The 25518-nt window shown below is 46.4% G+C and overlaps 1 protein-coding gene across 2 annotated transcripts in view; it reads left to right on the forward strand.

Moving 5' to 3' along the window:
• The first annotated feature begins 476 nt into the window (after nt 1-476).
• Nucleotides 477-25518, forward strand: part of Gmpr (guanosine monophosphate reductase) — a 43277-nt gene continuing 18235 nt past the window's right edge. Inside the window, exons 1-4 of one of the 2 annotated variants that reach the window (XM_004847650.4) lie at nt 477-671; nt 6821-6940; nt 9235-9318; nt 12159-12332. In XM_004847650.4, coding sequence (XP_004847707.1) covers nt 585-671; nt 6821-6940; nt 9235-9318; nt 12159-12332 — 465 coding nt within the window. In that variant the 5' untranslated portion in view covers nt 477-584. Of the gene's footprint in view, nt 672-1139; nt 1354-6820; nt 6941-9234; nt 9319-12158; nt 12333-25518 lie in introns of those variants that run through there. The other variant, XM_087181217.1, reaches the window with a different exon arrangement.

The following is a 25518-nucleotide window of genomic DNA, read 5'->3' on the forward strand; positions in this document are numbered from 1 at the left end:
ACCTGTCCACTGTGTCTTTTGCCCGCGCTTTCAATGCAAGGCCTCAGGCATGCAAGGCAGGCGCTCTACCACCAAGCTGCACCCAGCCTCCTTCCCACGGGTCTAGGCCAGCTCCCAAGGGTTTCTCCTCTGGCACGCAGCACTGGACTAATCGCTAGGCGAGCACCCTGGGCTTGAAAATGGAGAAAAAAGAGGCCAAACCTCTCAAGGAATGGACCTTGGACAAAAGGCGGTCACACACCGGGCCCCTCCCTATTGGACACCTTGGTAACAGGGCGTTGGTCACCGCAGGGAGCAGGACCAAGCAGGGCGGGGGAAGGGCGAGCTCGCCGCAGTCCTGCCCGCAGCGCGCCTCCACCCAGCCCAGGGCTCAGCCTGGGGGCCGGGCCAGGTGGGCGGGGCGGAAGCCGGGCCGGGGGCGGGGCCCAGGGCGCCGGGCGGGCGGGTTTAAGAGAGCGGCGTGCGCGGACCCGCGGGAGAACGCGGCAGCGGCCCAGCACCCGAGCCTCGTGCCCCGCGCGCGCGCGCCCGAGCCCGAGCCCCTCGCCGCCGTCACCTTCGCCCGGCAAGGGGCCTCTCGCACCATGCCCCGCATAGATGCGGACCTCAAGCTCGACTTCAAGGATGTCCTGCTCCGACCTAAGCGGAGCAGCCTGAAGAGCCGCGCCGAGGTAGGGCGATTCCAAAGCCGCCTTGGGGCTGGGAATTTTGGTCGTTTTTCCGGGTGCCGCGGGGTGGGATGGGTGACGGGATAGCGCAGGGTCTCTGCCTGGCTTTCTGCATTTGAGGCTGGGATGCTGCGCCCCCTTTCCGCACCCCACCGAGCGAGGTCCCTGCCGGGGCGCGGGTTCATCTTTAAGGGTGCGGATAAAGGGTCGAGAGCAGGCCTGAAATTCTAAAGGAGTCAGGGTCGGGTCCGTGGGCTAGGGGAAGTTGACACTGAAACTAGACCTCGGAGGAGCAGAAATCCGGTGGCAAATCGGTTTAGACGGGATGGGGGTGGGGAGGTGCACAGGGAGAAAAGGAAACGTGGAGCTTGGGTGGAAAGGGAGAGAAAAACATGAGCGATCCTTGAGGTTTTTGGCATTGTCTCCCCGAGTCGACAGCTGCTGCTGCTTTAGCATCAGGCCCAGCAGTGGAAGTAAGAAGAGGTCTGCAGCGCCGGGGGCCCTCCCTCCCCAGTGCAGGGTGTACTTTCCCTTGCTGGGAGCGGAACTCGGGATCCCCGGTGCACTCGCGGTCCTTTCTGGGCAGCCCGAGAGAAGCCCAAAGCGCTGGGATGCGGGTGGAAGGAGTTGGAAGCTGCGGGATTTTACTGTTTCTGCCTTCACGAGATCAGAGCTTAAGGAACAGGTGGAGACGGGGCTGGAAATAGCTCGCGCTGGGCGTGGGGGTGGGGACGGGAGGTCAGACCCTGAAGGGTAAACTAGTTTCCCGGCCAGGCAGAGCTCCCCTGCAGAAGTTGTGTGCTGGACCGGTGGCTTTGCCTGGTTTCTGGTAACTGGAGAGGCGGCCGCAGAAAGACGCGGCTTGGAAGGCTGGGGCTGGAGGAGTAAACAGGAGGAGGTGGATGTGCGGTGCTCGCTCGGTCTCCAGTTCCACAAACAAGACCATAAATAAGGCCCCGGGCAAAGATCTCCACTCCAGTGCCGAGGCCTGACTGCAGTGCTTGGTGCTGCCAGCTGAGGGCTTGTTTGGATTAGGGCAGCTTCTTTTTTAGCCAGCGAGTAGAACCAAGCCACTTTGTCTAAGCAGCAGCCCTGGCTGGCAGAAGCCAGGACCAGAAGAAGTGGAGGAGGAATGATGAACTCTTACCACCCCAGATTAGATGCATGCTCCTCTGCTCGCCCTTCATTGTGTGTCCCTTAAATCGCTAAAGAGCAGGGCAAACTCTTGGAACAAAAATAACCAGTTTGGAGGGCAGCCTTGAGCCTCCGGAAGTATGAGCTGTGGCCAGAATATGGGGATTCTGAGCAGACTAATTTGGCGACCTCCGTATTCTTTGAGTATTTGTTCAGAATATATTTAGGAGAAGCTTGTTTGAAAGACAAGATCTATGTTCAAAACAAAGTATGTCTAAAAAGAAAGTGTATTTTCTGAACCAGAAAACCTCTTGAGAAGGTAAAACATTAACATTTACCTTAAACATCTAAGTAACAGACTGGATTATTGCTTCCCCAGGGAATCGTGTGACGTCATGGAGCACTGGTTTTGTAATTTGGGCTGATTGCCACTGTTAGTGCTGTCCCAGCCAGTGGCAGCACCTGGTAATCCACACGTGCACATTGCCATGAGAAGTCTGTGCCCTCGAGAACTTTTTTCGAATTTTCACCTTTGTGGGAGTTTGCCTGCTCTGTACCTAGAAACTGAAGTTAACAGGCATTTTAGTTCTAGTTTCCTAATGCTCCCTGGGCAGGAGGCTGCTGCCTGGGTGGCCATCTCCCGGCATCTGATTTTATCCCCCATAATCTGAATTTACTTGCCTCGGGGGTCTTGAGGGATCTAGTTAGGCCTCTCTAATCCCCTCTCAGTGTTTCTTCTGTTTTCTTGTTGATGCCTGAAATTTCTTGTAGGCAGATACAAACGCTTCATTGTATAATCATAAGTTTAGAATGTGTGTACTCTGGTAGAAGTAATACCTGGATGCAAATCCTAATCCAGTGTGGTGAACCTATGGCGTGTGTGCCACAGTGGGGCTATCTGTATATCACTGAAAGCTCTGAAAGGTTCGCCATCACTGTTTTAGTCAGTGACCGACCTTGAACAGAGTGCAGGGTTGAGTGGAACCAGGAGAGAGGACCTACGTCAGGGAGCAGAATCTGCCTGAGAAAAGTTTTGACAGCCCATGACAAGCTTTACCCCACTGCACAGTTTTGCCCAGCTCCAGGCCCCCTGATGGCTCACCAAGCATGAACAGGAAGTGGAAAGGCAGCATGGTCCCCCGCTGAGAAACTCAGATCTCCTGCAGGGACACTTTCACTGGCCCTGGCACAGGTATCCCTAGCATGGGGCTTCAGGTAGGCAGCCATCTCCTGGCTGTGGAGCTCCTCGTACAGAAGATTGAAGTGACACAGGGCTCACGTGCGTGACATTTGAGTAATCTTCAGAGAATGTGACCTTTGGGTTAAGACGAGATCTCGGTCCTTATCTGACGCACTGGGGAGCTGGCACCATTCCTTGACTCCCAATGCGACTTCTTCCTTGGGACCCATTCCTGACTGCCATCCCACTGTAGTCCTTAACCAGTATGTCACCCCTTTGCCATTCTTTGCCCAGGAATATGGGGCTGGGAGAAAGGAGGCCTGGGTTTAAATCTAAACTCTGTTACTAATTATTGTGTTATCTTTGTGTTACTTTCCCCTGGGGTAACTATCAGTTGTACTGCCCCAAATGGTGTGGCTTTATCAACAAAAATTTACTGTCTTCTCATTCTGCAAGTCCCCAGTCAAGATGCTAGCAGGGTTGGTTCCGTGTGAGGGAGAATCTTGCATGGCTCCTGCCAACTTCTGCTGGTTTTGTGGGAGTCCCTGGCATTCCTAGGTTGGTAGATGCACCGCCCCATCCCTGCCTTCATCTCTGTGAGGTGTACTCCCTTTGCCAGTCTGTCACCAAATATTCCTTCCTTTTCCGAGAACATTGTTCGTATTGGACTAAGACTCACTCTAAATGACCTCATCCCAACTTGGTCACCTGCAGAGACCCTATTTCTAAATAACGTCACCTTCACAGGTAGGAGACACATTTCAACCCCTAACGGCCTGTGTAAATTTTGCTCTGTAAAATTAGAGGATTTGACCAGACTTGTTCTAAGTGGTGAATGCGTCAGGATCACCTAGGGAGACCCTCCAAATACACATATTGTTTCCAACACAAAGCCTTTGATTTACAACGTTTCGGCCCTAGTGAGCATGTTTTCAGAACTCTTAAAAGGCTTCAGCTGTGTACATGGCTGCCCTGACCTGACCTCTCTTGGCCCTGTTCCTGGGACCTGTGGCTCGCTGGTGAGGCTGCAGCTGTGTGCGAGCTTCTCTGAAGCCTGAGAGCAGAAGGTGAGGCCTTTAGGGGTTGGGTCCACATCCCTGGGGCTAGGCAGCCCCCCAAGCATTTCTCTGAAACAGCTGGGGCCAAAACTCAGGCTCACTCTAGCTTTTAGCCACAGGTTAGTGCATTCCATACCTGTTGAACCCCTGGGGCTACAGACCTAGAAAGCTCTGTCCCAGTACTCCCGTGAGACAGCTAATGAAAGATAATTGCTTTACTCATTACCATCCATAGATGTAGGAAAAGGGGCTACTGTCCTGGACCCCACTTCTGTGTCCCTGTACAGGGCTGGCCTGTGGCTTTGCTATCCCTTCTGGTGTGTGTGGTCCAGGTCTCAGGGCCCTGGGAATCCTCCCCCAGATAATTTCAAGATGATTGCACAGCCTGCGTGGGCCACTTCCCCAGGTGTGTTGTTCCATGCTGCTGGGGTGCTGCTCTGTAACCTCAGAGAGTGGCCAAGTGGCGGCTGTTGATCGACCTGTGTGCGAGTGTGCAGAGAGCGTGCTGGTAAGTGCAGGCTGGGGTGCTGGTGTGTGCACAGAAGGATTCGGTGGGGAGGGAGTATGGACTGGGGCCGGGCTGGCTCCCGGTACCACCACTGTTGGTGCCTACCTGGTGTGTGGATGTCGCTGCTTTTAGTGAGGGTGGGAGGATCCAGCAGGTTTATGTAGCAGCTTGTGAGCTCGAACCACACTTTGAGTTATTTAGAAATGTGCATGTGGGCCTCCCTTTGTACTTTTGACCCCCCAGAATGCTGGGTAGTTGGGCCGACTCAGGGAAGGTGTGTGGGGAGAGCAGGATTTTGATGTTTGGCAGGTGCGTTTGGCTGCTTTGCTCCCCCTCAGATGGGGCCTAGCACGGTGGAGTTGCTATAGTTGATGCATTGACCAGCTGGGGGAGATTAAATGCCAAGTTTTGTTCTGGGAGGTGCCAGTATTTAAAGTATTATCTCTCAGAGGGAGTGACTGGTCTCTTTTAGGTCTGTGTGTCTGAATAGATAAAGTCCGGGAAGATAGTTTCATTTTTCATTCTTCGAGTTACTATTGCAAAGAATCTGCCTTATGTCTTTTGGGGGGTGGTGGTGTTGGAATCTAACGTGAGGCTTCCAGTGTGTTAAGTGTCTATTCTATCATTGAGCTACACCCTCTGTCCCAAGAAATCACCTTATAGAGTTGACTAGGAGTGAAGGGAAGGCTCATTGTCTAGGCGGCCCTTTTCTGTGAAACATGTTTTTCTGTGGGTATGGCTGATGGATTTCAGAGTGCCAAGAAAAAGCCATGGTGATGTGAGGCCAGTGCAGAGTAGCAGCTCTCTCCCCATGCATCTTGGAGGAGTAGAAGCGAAATTTGAGGCCAAGGAATTCTGACTGTTTTAAGCTCTGAGCTAAAATGTTTGAGGCCATTAGCAGCACAGAAGGTTGCAACTAATAGAGTCCCTCAATTAGTTTGCAGAGTGTCGAGATAGCTTGCTTCACTGGGGTAGAAGCAAGAATCGTCACAAAGGAAGTGGAGGAGGGGATGCAGCCCCACAGATGTTCATGCAGTGACAATGGCTCGTTTCCACTCACTGACCACTGCTTGCGGCCAGTGCAGTTACAGGTGTGACATCAGAAAGCCTCTGGACCTGGAGCCCGGGGTAGAGAAGCCGGGGCCAGGAAAGGCTGCAGGATTGGAGATGCCCCACCATGCTTTCTGATGTGATGCTGATTGTAAAGTGCAAGTTGCCGCAAATGCAAAGAATAAAAGCAGTATCTAGATAAACACTCAGGAAGCCAAGATTCACGAAGGTCTAGATTACAGGTCTGAACTTATGCAGAAGTGTAAGAGTCACACTTGTGTTTCTTGGGCCTGTTTACCTGGGGCAGTCACCTACCTCCAGTGTGATCTGCATTCAGCAGGGTCCAGCTGTGAAAATGAACAGTGCACAGTGTTTCAAGCAAGGAATTTAATGTAGGGAATCCTGACACGGCTGAGATGACAAACAGGATATCAAGGCCCTCCAGAGATTGACAGCAGCAGGAAGCCTCTCCTAGCCCTAGGATAAGGGTCCCTGGGCTGGGGGTGCTCAGACAAGGGAAGCTGAAATCAGGAATGCACAGGCCTGAAGGGGACACAGCTGGGTCAGAGTCCTAGTAGTTCTGAGACTGCTGGTGCTGCCACAGTGCCTAGACCTAGCGCACTGTGTCTGCTAAGCTTGCCATCCTGGCCACGCTGCTGTGATGGATTTCTGACTGTTGCTAGTCTTCCTCTCCCTGGAGTTGGAGTTGCAGTAGCATTGGAGGCTCTCCCTCCAGCTGTTTGCAAGTCACAGGAGCAAGTGTTTATGTGCCCGAACATATGGCTGCAGCATTCTCCCCTCCAGCTCTTCAAAACCTGCTCATAATTACAAGCCAGCTGCACAGGCTGAAAGGCTAAGGGATTAATGGTTTGGAGCTCACAGCTGGGTAAATTTGGAGTATGGTTCTAGGTGAAAGGTGACAATTGCAGGGACTGACAGGGTCACTTGTTGACTTGGGGCTTTGGCTTTGTGGCAGAGTATCCAGTGTCTTGAATGGGTATGTGAGGGTGGCAGGGGTTATTTGAGGTTTCACATGTGAATACATCTGTTACTTGTTTCCTCAGGGACTGCCCAGGCATCGTGGAACACCTGGCCCGAGCCCTAAGAGAATCCAGGGCCCAAGGGTTGGACACTCTCTGATCTTCCTGCACCTCCGCCCAGAGAAATTCTGCACATAGCACCTAAGATCAGACACTCATTTCTTCCCCCTTTTGGCCAACAGGTGGATCTTGCAAGTACATTTACGTTTCGAAACTCGAAGCAGACCTACTCAGGGATCCCCATCGTGGTGGCCAACATGGACGCTGTGGGGACGTTTGAGATGGCAGTTGTGATGTCACAGGTGAGATGTGCTTCCCCCCTTAACTTCTGCTGCTTACAGTTCTGTGAAAACCCCTGAGACTTTGGAAATCAGAGATTCAAAAAGAAGTTAGACTACAGCATGAGTGCCCTATTATGGCAGAATGATGTTGCCTTTAAAATCAAGATAGAGCTTTGTATGGGGTCTGTGATATAGCACTTAGTCTAGAGAGATGTAGAAGAATCCATTGAGCACTACCAGGCATAATGCATCTCTTAATTCTTGGCACACCTCCACAAGTTAGGTTCCTTGTAAGGAGGAAGAAACTGAGGCAGAGAGAAAGAGGAGAGGTAACTTATTCCACAGAAAGGCAGGACTCTCAGCTGAACTGACTCTAGAACCTAAGGGATTTACCTCTCACACAAATGCAGAGTCAGTATAAGCTCAAAGTTCCTTTTAGTCAACGCTAATCTTAATTGTGTATAGAGGGAGTAGCTAGTACCTTGGCCTTGGGAAAAGTAAAGGAAATACCCATTTGTAGGCAGGACCTTTGTCTCACAGCTATATCTGAGGTACCAGAGCACCTTATGCGTCCTAGATGTGAAATGTTTGCTGCTGATGGCACCTAGGAGATGTATATCTGTTTCTGTTGTTAAAGCCTGCCAAGTGCAGAGATCAGTGCTGTTAGTTGAAAGAGCTTCTCACTGTGGACAGCAAGTCTAACTGCAGGAGGTGCTGGGATTCATTATTAGGCAGCGATTAGAAGACAGAGGTTCTCAAATTATGAGCGTAAAAACTGAACCATGATCAATTGTCTTGTCAGTCACCTCTCAGCTGCCACCAGGCTTTGGGACAGAGGCTCCCAAATTAATTGCTAAAGGAACACAGTCATTTTTTTCCCTCTATTTTTCCCTTGCCCCGCTGTCATCAGGCATTGGTGCTAATGGACCGTGTGTTCATGTGTGCTCTGGTTCTGTGTCTGTAAGGGCAGTGGTTTTGCTCTGTGCTGCCTTACCATAGACTCAAAACACTGTGAGCCGAAATGAACCTTTTCTCTTTATAAGCCAGTTATTTCAGGTGTTGTGTTGTAGTGACAGAAAGCTGATTAACACAGTATAAAAGTAGGGGGAGCCAGGGAGCAATAAGTAGCCTAGTTAATTCACATGTCAGGGGCCGGGGATTTAGCTCAGTGGTGCTGGTGCCTGCCTTGCAAGCCCAAGATCCAGAGTTTGATTCCCAGTACCAAAAAAAAGTCTCTTCTCTAAATCACATGGCAGAATTTAGTCTGAAAATCCTGGAACTTGCTATCCCTGTTCCTTTCCTGGGACAGTTTCCCACAAATGAGACAGCACACACTGACGTAGCTAGCCATGGGTGGGTACTATGAATTTTACATTTCTAGGATCCACAGAGTGAGTGCAAGTTAATAAAGTCATAAAATTTTGAAGTAAGAAATTGTAGATGGGGAAATTAGGCAGCCCCAGAAGTCAGTCCCCAGCTACATGGGATTCGAGCCTGAGCTCCAGAGTCAGATCTGAGCTGATTCTGGCCTTTGCCCCTTACTAGCCAAGCACTTGCCAAGTTTCTTAAGCTTCGTTTCTGCCCACACAGCTGATAGTGCTGTTGTGCTGAGAATGAAATGAATAATGTCTGCAAAGCACGGGCACAGTGGTCAGAAAGGCTCAGTGGATAGTCACAGATTTAAGGCTCTATGACTTGCTACAGGATCTTACTATGTAGTTCAGGCTGGTCTTGAACTTGCTGTGTAGCCCAGGCTGGCCTTGAACTCCTGGCAGTCCTTCTCCCTCAGCCTCCTGAGTGTGAGATTATAGGCATGTGCTATCATACCTGGGGGATTTAACTTTTAGTAAGATGTGTTTAGGTTATGAACATAAAATAAAGCTTTCAGGCCTAAGATGAGGTCATTTGGGATTGATGGAGAAAAGTTTGTGGCAGGATGACCCTTGTGCTGGGCAAGGACCTGCTGCATGGCTTGCTTTTGGGCCATCTGCTGCTCCCAGCCCTACTCAGGTCCGGAAGGGAGCCAGGGCAGGCTGAGGCTGGTCTCCGAGAAGGCCCTTATTCCTCCCTTGCCTCTGGGCCGAGCCGCCTGGGTCTGGAGACAGTATTGTCTGATCAGATTAGAGTGGGAAACACGCTGATTTCACCCTTACACCTTTGTCTATTTTGGGCTCCCTGGAGCATATTGAAAGCAAATTAAGCCTGAGTGGCAGGAGCAGCAGATGCCTTTGTCTTGTTGGATCACCACCTGCAGATGGAGGAGGGAAGAGGGCTCCCCTGGCATCTCCTCCTAATGGCACTGTTTTGTTTCCTAGCACTCCATGTTTACTGCGATTCACAAGCATTACACGCTGGATGACTGGAAGCGCTTTGCCGAGTACCACCCAGAATGCCTGCAGGTATGATTACAGCCTGAGTTTACAGTGCTAGGGCTGCAGGGGCCAGAAACACATCAATGCTGTCAAGAGCAGTGGAGTTAGCAGGCAGAAGCATAGCGCGAGGTGGTCTGCTGACTTGTGTCATTGTCGGGGATTTACGGCTGAAACCTGGTCCATAGTGTATTAGGAAGACACTAGGATTTACCTGGGAGGAATGTCTGTTTCCCCTGGAAAGGTGATGAGTTCTGTCACCAGAGCATGGGGAAGACCTCTGCTTCTTGGCTGGATCCCATCTGAATGTGACACCTGGTATAGAAAGAACATCTAATTATAAGAAGCTACTTTTGAGTGAAGTCAGTGGTAAGCCTGCTAGGATAACCATTGCTGGGAAGGCAGATAAGAAGTGTTGTTGAGGATGTAGAGAAATTAAAAACCTCCTGTCCTGCTGGTGGGGATGTAACGTGGTGCTGCTGCTTTGAAAAAGTATGGCAGCTCCTCATGTGGTTAAACATAAGAGTTATCATGTGACCCAGCAATTCTATTTCTGAATACAGATCCAGCAGAAAATGAAAACATCTGTACACATAGAAACCTGTTTATTCATGGTCAAAGCAGCATTGTTTGTAACAGCCCAGATATCTATCAGTGGATAAATAAACTGAAATGTATCCTTATGATGGAATATTATTCAACTATAAAAAGGAATGAATTTTTATGCTACAGTGTGGAAGAACCTCGAGAACATTTTGCTAAGTGAAAAAAAGAGACAAGGCCAAATGCGTGATTCTGTTTATGTGAATTGTCCAGAGTAGGCAAATCTATAGAGGCATAAAGTGGATTGGTTGTTACCTGGGCCAGAGGGGTATTGGGGAGGGAGTTGGGTGATGGTGAAGCATGTAGGAGTTTCTTTTGGGAAGTCATGAAAATGGTGTAAAGTTGTGACAGTTGCACAACTCTGAATATGCTAAAAATCACTGAACTGTGCACTTTGATGGTTGAATTACACACAGGATGTCATTACACCTCCATAGAGTTCAAAAATGGCAGCAGCGTCCTGCTGTAACACGCCGAGTTTCCTTCCAGCGCATTTGGGAAGCGTGAACCAAGGCTGGCCAGAGTCTGTCTGGTTGGTGCTGTACCCCCACAGTTGGACCATTTGTGACTAGAGGGTGACTGCATATCTTCCTGCTTTCAGAGTCCCATGGGCCACGGTTATTTTTAGTATACATTTATTAGGTATAGGTTTTCCATAGGGAGAAGGTGGTTCTGGAGAGAAAGAAATTCTGGCTCAATAGGAAGTCCTTCATTTTTGCCATATTTTGTTCAAATGAATTAGACAGCTGTCGCTTCTCACTGCTGGTTGCAGGACCACCCTGCAGAAACCAAAACCTTCGGATGTTTATGTCCCTTATGTGTATTTCCATGTGACCTTTGAATGTCCTCTGTATACTTTAAATCCTCTGCAGATGGCTATAATACCGGCTATAATGTAAATGTGTAAATGGCCGTTATACTATGTTGTTCAGGGACTAAGAGTCCTGCGTGTTCCCTTTCTCGGAGTTTTACCTGTAGTATTTTCATCTGCCATTGGTTGAATCAGAGGAATGGGAGTAAATAGGGGTCAGGTGGACAGTCAGCTGATGCTGTGTCCGGGTTGGGGCCATGTTGCTGTGATTTGGGAGAATAGCGGAGGATGTTAAGATGTGTCCCTTATTCCTGGCTAAGATTTACAGGTAAGAATTCGATTTAAGTATACTTAGTCTGGGCACCGTCTCATGACTTAAGTTTCACTGTCATAAATGATTGAATGTAAGGCTTTTTCCAAAGGCAGATTTTTAGGGAAGACACAGGTGTAGGGTCCAGGGAGCACTGGTATTGAGGAGAGGGTGGGGCAGCAGGGGACACAGTGGCTTCAGATTTAAACGTGTAGCAGTGTAGCTGTGATCTTGTAAAGCTCCTTTGTTCTGGCCCCTTGGGAAATGTTGTCCCTTTAACAGGAAGACACTGCCACTGTGTGTGGAGGTGCAGATTCACACATGGCTTCCTGTTTTACCGTAGTTCCCCTGTCTGTGGCTCTCGTGATCGGAGACCAAGACCCCCACTCCCTAGGGGCTGCCGGAAAGTGAGGACAGCACCAAAGCCCATATAGACTGTTTTTTCCCTGCACATCCTTAGTTTATAACTTAGGCACAGTAAGAGATTAACAATAACAGTCAAACAGAACAATCGTAACAGTATTCTGTAATACAAACTTAAAACCTGTGAAGGTTTATTTTTGAAGCTTCCTGTTTAATATTTTCACACTGTGGTTGACCTTTGGTAGCTGAAACTGAGGATTTGGTTTGCAAGAATGACTGTTGGAACAAAAATAAAAATAGGAACAACTTTATCAGGAATTTAGGCATCCCCTGCCCCGCGCCTGCTCCCTCCTCGAGGCCCTCAGGTGAAGGCTGTGGCTTCAGCCTTGGTTGAATGGCTTCCTCTTGTTCTTTCTGGAAGCTTCCCAGCTCCTGTTGTCCTCCCTTGAGCTTCTGTCCTGAGACACATTTGCACCAGCAGCTCCACAATTCATAGTTCTGTGGTGGTGAAAGCTGAGATAACAAAATAGAAGCCAAGGACAGGGCTTTGGGAATATTTAAGAATCTGTTCACCAGAAAGATTTTGCAACCGAGGTCCGGGTTTAAGGATAGAAGCAGGTCGGCAGTGGGAGAGGTAACAACGAGTCTCCCTTCGCTATGCTCTTGCCTGTCTCGTAAGCGGGTTCCACTGTGCTCCCTGCGTCGCCCCCGTCGTGAGAGCCCGATGGGTCTGGTCTGCCTGTGCTCCCTGAGGCTTCACGCTGATCCTCTGTCTCCGCACAGCACATGGCCGTGAGTTCGGGCAGTGGGCAGAACGATCTGGAGAAGATGAGCAGCATCCTGGAGGCTGTGCCGCAGGTGAAGTTCATTTGCCTGGATGTGGCCAACGGCTACTCGGAGCATTTTGTGGAGTTTGTGAAACTGGTCCGAGCCAAGTTTCCCGAGCATACCATCATGGTAGGTGCCTGGGAACGCTCTCAGGGTGGGAAAACGAAGAGCTTCCAGGTGGCAGGGCCCCGTTTTCCCTTCAAAGCTTTTGGTGCCTCCTTTCCTTAGTATTGAAAGACGAGTTGAGAATCCTGAGGTAAAGGAGAGGCAACCGCTATGGAAGATCTGAAAACTTAGTTTTCCTCTGTAAAAAATGAAGTCTTGGTCAAAAGGATATTTTTGGTAATTATTGTCCAATGTTTCTTAACAGGTGAGGCCTTTAAAAAAGGGTCTTCATCACCCCTTAAAGAGTATTTTCTTTATATAATTAGTAAAAACTCATCTAATTTTTAAAACTACATTAGACCCAAAGGTGATACAGAAGTCATAAGTCACAAAAGGGCATAAAGTCAAAAGTAACTCCCAGCTCTGGTCCTAGCCATCCATATGTCATTCCTCGAATGAACGGCTGTTCCCAGTTTTCTTGAGTGTACATCCAGAGGTATTGTGTACACACAGCAGAGTATACACACACATCTGCTGTGTGTCTACAGCCATCTGTCCCCCACAGAAGGTGGCACCTTGTGTACATTGCTCTACATTTTGTTCATTTAATGTTATACTCAAAGACCCTTTCCTGTTATTACATGGATACTGTTATCAGTTTTGAATGGCTATTATATGCATTGTTCCATATTGAGGCACATTACACTGTTGCCAGTTGTTTGTATTATTATTTACAAAATCATAGTAAAAATGTTATACATATATCATTTTAAACGTCTACAGTGTAGTAAGATAAATTCCTAGAAGTGAAATCTAAATAAATTAATTTTACTTTTTAAATTTACAATGTACTGATTCTAGTAAAAGTAAATCAATTTCTAGAAGTCCCGGCCAAAGGGTACCTGCATTTTATGATAGACACAGACCAAATTGCTCCCCATGGCAGTTGCCATACTGATGGCCTCTGATAGCAACACAGGACACAGGCTTTTTCCTGTAGTTGAGGTAGTCAAACTTTTCTGTGAGCTAATCTCATTGTAGTTTTCACATTCATTTCTCTTATGAGATTTTATTGTTTTCAATAACCCAGCTTTATTTTTTTTAAATAATGCCACCTCTTTGTTGCTGGGGTAAAATACCTGACAGGTACAACTTAAAGGAGGAGAGGTTTATTTTGTCTCATGATTTCAGAGGTTTCAGTCCATGGTTGCCTGACTCCAGGGCAGGAACATCATGGCAGAAGGGCTTGGTGCCAGAAAGATGCTCCATTCATGTCATTTAGGAAGCAGAAAGCAGGGGAAGAGCTGGAAGAGGCAGAGAGGAAGCAGGGACCAGATAATATAATAATCCCCATGGTCATGGCTCTCTGACCCACCCAGACATACCAGAAGTGTGTTAACTAATCTCCTACATGTCTCTCAAGCCAATCAAATCGACAATCAATACATCATCAAAAGTTGCAATAAGGTTTGCTGACTACTATGAAACAATAAGACAACAAGGTCATGGAACTCATAAAATTTGTAGATCAGGATGTGAGGAGATTCTTTTTTCTCATATTTGGTCTTTGTCTGGGTTCCTGACACAGCTTCTAGGATCTTCTTTAACTTCCAGAGTGATGGGAACATCTGACACAGCTCCTAAATCCCCTGGAATTTCTGAGTGATTGCAGCATCTTTTGTGCCAGTAAGGTGACTCTTAATGGGCTCTTGGGTGGGAGTGGTCACCACAAAGACCCAGCCATGGTTCGAAATTTGAAGCTTTTAGCTCCAATCTGCATTTTCTGGAGAGGGGAGAAGGTCTAGAAATGGACTTAATAATCCATCATGCTTACTTGGTGAAGCTTCCATAAAAATCTCAAGGGTATGATGTTTGGGAAATGTCTGGGTTGGATAACACATCTGTGTCAGGAGGATGGTGCACCCTAACCCCACAGGGCCAGAAGCTCCTGTGTTTGGGATGCGTCCAGCCCTCACCCAGTGAGTCTCTTCATCTGACTCTCCATCTGTGTCCTTTGTCATATCTTTTGTGTCCTGGAATCTGTGAGCCATTCCAGGAAATTACTCAAGGATGGGGTTGTGGGGAATCTTCAGTTAGGACCCAAGCCAGACAGAAGTTGTAGGTAAGCTGCTACTTGTGATTGGTATCAGAAGTGGGAGACAGTCTTGTGGGAATGAGCCCTAACCTATGGATCTGACACTATCTTTGTAGATAGTGTCAGAATTAAGTTAAATGGTAGAACACTGTGCTGGTGTCCATTGGGGAAGTCATTTGGTTTGGGGGAAAGAACTCATATGTTTTAGTCACGGAGTTTGACCGTGAGAGAGAGTTCGGTGTTTTCCTACCTCAAGCATCTGGCATCTTTTACGAGTTTTATATCCATTCCGTTTCTTTTACAACATCTCTGTAAAGACCAGGAACAATTGTCATGAATTTATTATATAGATCAGGAATCTTAAGCTTTGATTTGTTCTTTGGAAGGTTGGACTTTTCATAAAGTCTGTCATCATTAACAAGCAAAGCTGGAATTTGAAGCCAGAGCAGTTGAAGGCAAAGCCCATTATATTCAGTGATTCAGTGAGACTTGTTAATGTACCCTTGTCCCTGTTAAGCTTCCACTGGGTGACAGTGCCGACCAACTCCCTTTGTCCCGATCCCAAGGTGGTGGGAAGGTTGACCTTGGGCTAAGGGCCCTGCCCCCTGGCATGGCCCATGCGCCTGATCCCGAGGGCCCACCCAGGTCCTTTCCTCACCCCTCTGGTAACCCCCTCTTGGGGTAGCTGGGTGTGGTGGAGCTTGCCTGTCATCCCACACTCTGAGAGACTGAAGCAAGAGGGTTAGAAGTTCGTGTCTAACCTGGGCAACTTAGTGACTTTGCAAGACCTTGTCTCAAAAAAATAAATTGAAAACAAAAATAAAAAAAGGCCAGAGAGTAGATCATTGTGAAGGTCCTGTGTTCAATTCTCATTATCCACCCCCCCCCGCCAAAGGCAACAGAAAAAAACACAACTTTTTCTAGGGCCATGTAAAAGAGGGAGCAGCAAGCTGGGTTTCCAAAAGAGCAGAAGCCTTGTTCCCTGGCTAGGACCTGATGGCCCATGAGCAGCTTTTGGTATTAAGCATAACTTCTCTGTAACCCTTCCTGGGGCAGAAAAAATAAACATGTGTTGACCAGGTGTCTTCCCTTGTTTACTGTTCATGAGAATAGGAGACAAGACGAGGGTGGCCAGAGTCTGCGGTGGGCAGGCCTTGCTTCCACATTATGTCTTTCGTAGTTTTTTAAAAAATAAAATAACTATATTGAACTAAAAGTTTGCATATCACACAGTTTACAGACTTAAAATGTAAGATTCAGTAGGTTTTAGCACATGGACAGAGTTGCACAGTTATAACCACAGTCAGACTTAGGTCATGTTTGTTATCCCAAATCAAAACACTCTAACAGTCACTGGCTCTCATCTTCCAGTTCTTCCCCACTAAACCTGGGTAACCACTGACCTACTGTCTGTCTTCCTATAGTCTCCTGTCCTGGGAATTCATTATTTTTTTCAAAATAGACCGTGTTCATTAACAATGAAACCCTTAATAGATCCTACTGAAAATCTTGCAAAATGAGCTCTCAAACCATATTAGAGTGAAACCAGAAACCAACAACAGAAACATACTTAGAATTTCTTTTTCCTTTGTCTTTTCTCTCTCCTTTTTCCTATTACAATTTTCATGTAAGGGAAACCATACGATATACAAGCTTGTTTGTCTTGTTTACTTCACTTAGCATGGTGGTCTCAAGGTCCATCAATTTTCCTACAAATGTCTCAAGTTTATCTTTCTTAATGGCAGAGTAGTACTCCGTTGTGTATAGGTACAGCATTATCCATTCATCTGTTGATGGCCTTCTAGGCTGATCTCAAAATTTAGCTATTATGAATTGTGCTGCTATAAACATAGGTACACATACATTGCTGTGATACATGATGCTTTTAACTCTTTTGGGAAGATACCCAAAAAAGGAATAGCAGGTCAAATGGAGTTTCTATTTTCAGTTTTTTGCGGAATTGTCATACTGATTTCCACAGTGGTTGTACCAGTCTGCACTCCCACCAACAATGGAGAAGGGTTTCTTTTTCCCCACAGCCTCACCAGCATTTGTTATTGGTTGATTTCTTGATGGTAGCCATTCTTTCTGGGGTGAGATGAAATCAGTGTTGTTTTAATTTGCATTTCTTACATGGCCAGCAATATTGAACATTTTTTCATGTATTTATTGGCCAATTGTACTTCTTCATCTGAGAAGTGTCTGTTCATTTCAGATGATCATGTTTGGATTGGGTCTTTAAATTTGGGGGGCCTGACTTTTTTTAGTTCTGTATATATTTTAGATGTTAGTCCTTTGAGGAGTAGCTGGCAACATTTTTTTTACCATTTAGTAGGTTGTCTCCACTTTGTTCCTTTGATATGCAAAAGCTTTTTAATTTAATGTGATCCTATTTGATGCTTCTTGGTATTTCCTCATTTTTTGAGACAGGGTCTATGTAGTTTAGGCTGGACTTGAACTCAGTATGTAGTCCAGGCTAGCCTCAAACTCATGCCGATCCTCCTGCCTCAGCCTCCCAAGAGCTGGGATTACAAGTGTGTGCCACCACGCCCGGTTTGTATTATTTCTTGTGCAACCAGCATTTTATTCAGAAAGTCTTTGCCTACACCTATATCTTCGAGAGTTTTGCCTATTTTGTCTTCCAGCACATTAAGTGTTTCTGCTCTGATGGTGAGAGGTATGGGTCTAAGTTCAACCTTCCCAGCATTATTTTTTACAGAGTCTGTCTTTCTTCCAGGGAAAGGATTTGATCCTTTGTCAAAGATCACATAACTGAGTGTTCCTGAAGTTGTTTCTGTATCTTCTGTTCTATTCCACTGATCCACAAATCTGGTTTTTTGTCGGTACCATTCTGTTTTTATGACTACTGTCGCTTTGTAGTGTAACTTGAAGTCTGGACTCATGATGCCCCTGCCTTGCCCTCGCCGCCAAGAATTGCATTTGCTATTCTAGATCTCTTTTGATTCCAAATGAATTTTAGGATTGTTTTCTCTTGTTCTATAAGAAATGCTACTGGTACTTGGTTGGGATTGCATTACATCTATCTAACAGTTTTGAGAGTATGGCCATTTTAACTACATTGGTTCTGCGTATCTAAGAACAGGGGAGATCTTTCCATTTTCTGATACCCTCTTCAATCTCCTTTTTCGGAGTATTGTAGTTTCCATTGTAAAGGTCTTTTACTTCCTTGGTTAGGTTAATTCCTAAGTATTTCGTTTTTCTTGGCGGTATTGTTTTCCTAATTTCCCTCAGTGAATTTGTTATTGGTTTACAGGAATACCATTGATTTTTGAGTGTTGACTTTATATGCTGCCGCATTACTGAATTTGGTTAACAGTTTAGTGGGGTTTCTAGGGTTTTCTGTGTAGAGATCATGTCATCTGCTGAAGCAAATTGTGAGGACTCTGGACAGACCACTCTTAACACGAAGACAGGAGCAAAATAATGGCTTTTAATGCGAGCGACTCAGCAAGTGACCCTTGTCAGTCACAGGAGCCCCAAATAGAAGTTTGCGCTTCTTCATATACCTCTTTTTACATCTACAAAGCTTAATTTTCTTGGTGTTTCCCTGGGAATATAGCAAGCAGGATTTACACAAAGCAGAGCAGTAGGTGGGGTGGGCGAGAGCAAAGAGTCTGCCAGGACTTTCTGAGTCCCTTAAGCTCCTTTGGTGACAGATTACAGAAGTTGTCATGGCTACTCGGGTAGTTAACCCATGATTGTCTAATAACATAGTTAGCTCATAGTTGCCCAATTCCATATGGAGGGGTGGTCTCGTCTCGTACTGTGAATAATGATAATTTAACTTCTTCCTTAACTTCTTCTTTCCCTATCCATAGCCCTTTGATTTCTTTCTCTTGTCTAATTGCTTTAATTAGTGTTTTGAGAATGATGTTGAACAAAAGTGATAAGGGACATCCTTGTCTTGTTCCTGGACATCCTGGTCTTATTCCCAATTTAAGAGGGAAAGCTTTCAGCTTCTTGCCATTAAGTACTATATTATGTTATCATTTGGTTTGTCATAGACGGCCCCTATCAGGTTAAAATAAAGACCCTCTATTCCTATTTTCTTGACGCTGAGCTGAATTTTATCAAATGCTTTTTCAGCATCTGTTGAGATGATCACATGGTTTTTGTTCTTCTGTTTATGTGGTGTATTACATTCATTGATTTACATATGTTAAACCATCCCTGCATCCCTGGAATGAATCCAACTTGGTAATGATGTATGATCTTTTTGATGATTTACTGCATTCTGTTTGCCAGTTTCTTATTAAGGATTTTTGCATCTACGTGCATTAAAGAGATTGGCCTGTACAGTAAATTCCTGACTTATGAATATTTTTTTTGGTACTGGGGTTCGAACTCAGGACCTTGCGCTTGTAAGGAAGGGGGTGGCACCACTGAGCTAAATCCCCGGCCCCTGATTTGTAAATTTTTGAGTTGCAAACTTTCAGAAGTATGAAAATACCTCACATTGTGAACATTTATAGATGTGAACAAGTCATGGAAGTAGCTCATGTGTCTGCCTTACCATTTTAAGGTAACTGTAAAAGTAAAAATAGTTTATTTACAGTGTTTTTTATATGTTTGGGTTTTTCTATGCTTTACATTGTATATTTTTGTCAAAGGTGTAAAAGACTCACTTTGTTGGACTTAAGGCATGTTCTCCCAGAACAGAACTTGTTTGTAAGTTGGGGACTTAACGGTAGTTTTTGTTTTTGGTTAGGTATTTTTCTGGTTTTGTAATCAGGATAATGCTTGCTTCCAGGAATAACTTTGAAAGTACTGCTTCCTTTTCAATTTCATTAAAGAGTTTGAGGTGTATTGGTGTCAGATCTTCTCTAAAATTCTTCCCATACTTTCAGTACAGTTGTTAATATGTTGGATTTCTGATTGAAACCTTTTCACAGACTCTTAATTCTTTGGTCAACTTGTCATTCGTGTTTTGTATTATTTTGTTTAGCTCATTAACTTCTTTTTTTTTTTGGTACCGGGGATCGAACTCGGTACCTTGTGCTTGCGAGGCAGGCGATGGAACCACTGAGCTAAATCCCCAGCTTATTAACTTCTTATTGGTGTCTTCTGAAAGGTCCTGAATATTTTTAGTTATTATTTCCATTATCTGCTTATTTATATCTTCTCTTATCCTACTGAGTACTTCTTTGAGCTGCTTTCTAACCTCCTCTGCTATGCTTCCAATTAATTCGGGTGTATAGCTTATGCTATTCTGTCCTTTGGTACCCCTTGAATTGGCTTCAGGGGAGTTGGGAGTTACGTTGCTTTTTTTTTTTTTTGCATGTGTCTGTTGTTTCTGTTTGTGCTTATTTTGCTTTGTGCTGAAGTTTGTGAATGCTTATAGTCTAAAGACTTTGTTACCAGTATATCTATCTCTTTAGTTGCTTTTCAGTGGTGGTCTTTGGGTGTGGTTAACTATAATCGTTTGCCACAGCCCCAAGATCTGACCATCTTGGTTGATTTGAGAAGTGAAGATGCAATGTAATTAGCCTAGCATCCAAGTTCTCTAGGAATATACTCTAATATTGTTAATGTCACAAAAGTTGTCTGAGTATCTTACAGAGACATAGCAACAAGTATGTGCCCTGTTAAATCATCTACAGTAATATTACTCAAGACAAATTAGATGTTGACAACAAAAATAGCACCACTTACATACTACCCTTAATCCTAGAGAAAAAGTTGTAATTGTGAAATAAACATTAAAGCAACCCAGGTATTGACATATAGCTAATATATACTAAATGTATAGCTATGTTTTCACTAATGGTAGAAAGCAATTCAGTAATTTTGCAAAGTTAAGTATCAAAATATTAACAAAGCTTTATAGTTATACTATTGAAAATACAGGGTTTGGGAATGAGGGAATGCAAGAGAAAAACTTTAAAACCTTAAACTATGATACAAGAAGGACAGAAAAGTGGTACAAGGGATCTTCTTGGGGAGTAGAAGGCTACTCCATAGAGTTAGATAAAGGTAGGAAAAAAGAATGGGCAAGACAGAGAAAACAAAAGAGAAAGAGGAAGAAAAAAGAAATTATATACAGAGTGAAAATAAGAAATACTTAAAGGGAGGAAAACTAGAAGGAAGAATTGGGGAAAATTGAGAAGAGAAAAAAGATTAGGAGCCAGGAAGGGGACAGGAAGGTTACCTAAGCCCCAGGAAACTTGTGAAGGAAGGAAGGAAAGAAGAAAGAGGGGGAGGGAAAAACAGAACAAAGTCAGACAAAAAGAGTTCAAAAAACGGTTCTACTTAGAAAAACAAACATAAAGTAAAAACCAAGTACACAAGAAAGGAAAAAACAGGAAGAATTTCTCCATGCTTGCAAATGTGTGGTTATTTTCCAGAGCACGATCTCAGGGAAAAGTCCAGTGAAAGAAGTGTCTCTACTCTTGCTGGCCGTCAGAGAGGGCAGTCAGAGCCCAGGTCTGCACTGGACACAGTCACCCAAAAGCAGGCAGTAGGGGAGGGCAGGAGCACCAACCTCCAGGCCTGCCTTCAGTAAGAGTCGGCTGAACCTGGCCTCTGGCCGTTGCGGGTAGGGTCAGGGTCCTTGGCAGCCTGACCAAGGCTCTCTGACCCCGGATGTTTCCTGCTGCTGAGCCCCACCCAGTCACTGTGAGAGCATAAAGCTGGGAGTCCTGAAGTAAAACCAACCTGTGGCCACTTCAGGTCCTGCCGGGTCAGCCCCCTTCCTGTATGGCATCCAATACTCACTTCAGGGAGACTGCAGGTGCCTGGGCTGGAGTCACTCTCCAAGATGTTACAGCATTTGCTGGTCTGTTCCACCGCCCCGTTTCCCTCTGAATGCTGTTGGAGACGCCCACTTTGACTGCATCTCTTGTAGGTTCAGTCCACCCCTTTCACCACCGTAGGTCAGGAGCTGGAGAGAAAGTGCAAGTTGTTCCTTCATTTTTCTTTCTTATGTTCAGTGTCTTCAGTTTCTCTGTAGGCCCCAACTTTCCCATCACATCTTCCTGGGTCCCAGGATTCTACCTCTTCTTTTCTTCCTCAGATTTTTTTTGCAGTGTCTGAATTCCGAATCCCGGAGAGGCTGGTCCATTGCTGCTTTTACTGCTCCGCCATCTTAGAGAAAAAGGAGTCACCTTTAGTAGTTTTGTAAGTTGTGCAACATGAAATGTGTTCAGGAGCCCCTCATGCCTGCCTCAGAAGAAATGTCCATCCCAGCTGTGCTCATCTTTTCCTTCTTCACAGGGGTCTGTTTAGCCACTTCTTGATGTATCCCTGAATGGCACTGTTAATTTTGCCTGGTTTTGAACCTTATATAAGTAGTCATCCTGTGTATCTTGTGCCTGCTTTGCCTGATGGTGCGTTTGAGATTCACTGTGTTGTTTTGTTGGTTCTGTGATGCTCTGGGACTCCTGGAACTGAGCCTTCATGGCCTTTCCAGGTGCTTCGCTTGCTTTTTTCTCCCCTCTCTAATTTATAGCTCCTTATAACACTGTTAAAATTACTAATTTAGTGCCTCTTAGTTCATTTGGGTTGCCACCATAAAATACCATCACCAGGGGAGCTTATGAAGAACATACATTTATTGCTCCCAGTTCTGTAGGCTAGAGGTCTGAGATCAAGATGTAGGTAGATTTGGTATCTGGTGATACCTTTCCTTATGGATGAGTCCTCCTAGCTGTGTCCTTCCATGGCAGATAGGGCCAAACAAGCTCCCTCAGGCTTGTTTTACAAGGGCACTAATTCCATTCACGAGGGCACCACCCTCATGACCAGTCACCTCCTAAAGGTGACCTCTTACTGGTAATACTGTTGGGGATTAGATTTCAAGACACTTGAAAGCTAGGAAGATAAGAAGCTTGGGAGGATGCAGACACTGAGCCAGTAGCACTCCTGAAGTCAGGTGGGCTCATGAACTGAGTCACATTGCGGAATTGCATACTTTTTGAATGTCGCTCTCCTCACCTGTGAAAAAGAGGTCAAAGATACTGATGTCTGGAGAATTATTGGGGGTCCACAGGGGATGCCGCTCTGTAAACAGTGCAGCCTGCCCCAGCAATTGCCTGTCAGTAGTAAGGTCCATGGAAGGTCGTTTCTCTGAGAGCTGAGCCAGAGATGGAGGAGAAAGATGAAGAGCCGGCTGGGTTGGGGGAACTGTATTAAGAAGTAGAAGAAAACACATCACTTTTTAAAATGGTGGTCCCCGGAGCTTTCTGTGGTAATCTCATGGCTGGCCTTACTGAGAACTGGGCCAGTTGCCTGTTTTGAAGTCCAGAGCGTCTGTGAGCTTCTCCTCCGGGACAAAGAGCAGAGGAGATGGCAGTGCAGGAAGGAGGCAGCATGGGCAGGACAAGAGGGGTGCTGCCGCCAGTGCTGAGCCTGGGGCTTGTAAGAGGGAGTAGGGCGGAGAGGTGGGCACAGAGTCCCCCCAGCCCGTCCAGCCAAAGGGGCCTCTGAGCACCTGCCCGCTGGCCAGTGCGGTGTATTCATCCCCCCTGTTGGTTTCCCCAGCCAGGAACCGAAGACTTTGGCAAGGGAGTTGTTTATTCCTAAGTCATTGTTTGATTGCGCTGACCCCTGAAATCTACGATTCCCTCAGAAACCTCCCATATTCTTACAGCCTTGGTTCGTGGTGATTTTGAGAACATGATTCGTCAGTGGCCTCTGGAGGCATTGTGAGGATGCATTAACATCTCTCAGTGCTTCGGAGCTGAAAGCTACAGTGTGAATGCTCAGTGGAGTTACGATCCTTGCAAAACAGTGAACAGAAGGGGCGCTCACAGATGGCCCTGGCAGAAGCTGGCGATCCTCGGCAATCAGGAGCGAGGACTTGGCTGATCACCCTGGCGTTTTTCTTGCCGTTCACCTAAGATGAGTCTGGCCACAGGGTGTGAGGGGAAACAAAGATTTTTCAAGAAGATCTTTGGCAGAAAAAGGTCCTTGTGCAAGTGCTGGCTGGTGGACAGTGTAACAAGCCCTAAGACTATTTGCCTGGTGGGGTTTTTTAAATTTAAATTTTTAAAATTTTATTTTAGCTCATTAGTACATGTGTGCAGTATGTAATGTTTGCATCCCTTGTGGGGAGTTGGACAGGAACATAACACATCTCAATTCCCTTCTCACCCCTTCCTCCTCTACCTCCCCCTTGGGTACTGTAGTAGTCATCTGTCCATTGCTGAGACAAAATACCTGCCCCTAGCAATTTAAAGGAGAGAAGGGTTATTTTGGCTTATAGTTTCATCTGTGGCTGAAAGCTCTCAAGGGCCTCAGAGACTCAGGCGATGCTTATCTCTGCAGCCACATTCAGAATTAATGAATTCGGTGACAGGCAAGATGGCTTTGACAGTCCATGGTTCCATCAGCAGGAAGAACGACGTTGTTGGTGGACTTGGGAGAAGGTCTATATCCGTCACTTCCATGGGATTTGGCAAGCCAGCCATGCCCTGTTTGCTACCACTGCCTTTGATCATTCTATGCAGAGGTTTTTCTGGGCAGAGGGGCCCAGAAGAGCCAGTGAAAAGCGGGTAGATGAATGATCATTTTGGAGCAGTGCAAAACTTCTGGATATGGGTAACAGTGATGGTTACACAGCAGTGTGCATGTACGTTAATGCCACTGAGCTCTACACTTAAAAATGGTTAGAACAGTAGATTTTATGTTATGTGAATTTGACCCCAAATAGAAAAACTTTTAAAGTGTGAAGAAGAGCAGTATATACAAATCACTCGTAAATGGTAGGATTCAATTTTACAGAGCACCATGGACCCCCAGGAACTGTGCTAAGAATTTGATCATTTTCTTTGTAAACCTCATAATGTCCACAGGTGGGTGCCCCATTTTGTAGCAGAATGAACAGACTGAGACTGGGCCCAACTTGTTCAGAATTCTTCAGTAAGCGGGACGTCTGCTGTTCGACTCCCGCCTTTCTGAGTTTTGTTTGCCATAGGTATGGGTCCAATGGGAAGCTGAGAAAACTGGGGCCAACTGAGTTTGGTTTTTGCTCAGAGGTCTTTCACCTTGGTCTGTTTGGGTTACTGTGACAAGATGCCCTAAGCAGGTAGTTTATAAAAATCATTATTTCCCTGGTTCTGGAGGCTGAAGTCTAACATCAAGGGAGATTTGGTGTCTGAGAGCTTGTTCCAGTTCAGAGCCAGCTGTCTTCTCACTGTGTCTCCACATGGTGGGAGGGAGGGAGACTCTGTTTTGGGCCTTTGAAGAAAGGGCACTAACCTCAGTCTTGAGAGTTCTGTCCCCATAAGCTAATCCCCTCCCAAAGGCCCACCTTCTGCCACCTCCTTCTCAGCATGTGAATTTTTGGGACACGAACATTCAGACTGTAGCAGCCGTTGTCACTTGCTGTGTCTTGTCCCCGGTCGTCGTTTGTCTCCTTGGCAGGGGGAGGGAGGACCTGCTGCCACCTAGACACTGGGTGAGCATAGATGGTGCCTGGCCTTCCAGGGAACCGGGACACCTGATGGGGACTCTCACCTGCCTGCTGCTATGCTCTTGACGAGGGCTCATAGCTTCTGTGTTCTGCCCGCCCGGGAAGTGAACGTGGCTGAACTTCCCAAGTGACCAAGCCTGCTGTTCTGCGGAGATGTGACTGCCTGTGCTGTATCTGCTCCCTACACAGGCTGCTTGGAGCTGAGGTAAAGCAGCCTCGTACCTACTCATGCCTGCCCAGCTCCTCCCACCCTGGGACGGCACACCTCTGCTAGACTGGGGGCCTCACCAACACCTGACTGTACTGTGTCCTTGTTCTCATTTTCGAGTTGGCCTAGTGCTCTTGTCCCTGATTTTGGCTCTCTCAGTTTCAGATGTGAACAGAGAACTTTTTGTTCCTATCAGTAGGAATGCCAGGTCCCTGGTGTTGTACTGTGCTATGGGTCGACCTTGAGGGGTTTCCTAAGCACTCACTCCAGGTGTTTCCACTGGGCATCAGTGACCAGTGCTGACCATGATGCAGGAGTCTTGGGGTTGCTGAGGGGAGAGGACACACCTGAGAGGGCTCCTGCCTTCTGGACACTGGTAAACCCACTCGGTCCCTATGCTTAGTGCATGTTTGCCCTACATAGTGATTACATTCATCATGGGGATTGGTCCAGGTATATAACACGTCTTTTTACC

The sequence above is a fragment of the Heterocephalus glaber genome, unplaced genomic scaffold, assembly GCF_053883595.1.
Source record: "Heterocephalus glaber isolate CG9 unplaced genomic scaffold, H.glaber_assembly_v1.0 deba00001472, whole genome shotgun sequence".
NCBI lineage: Eukaryota > Metazoa > Chordata > Mammalia > Rodentia > Bathyergidae > Heterocephalus > Heterocephalus glaber.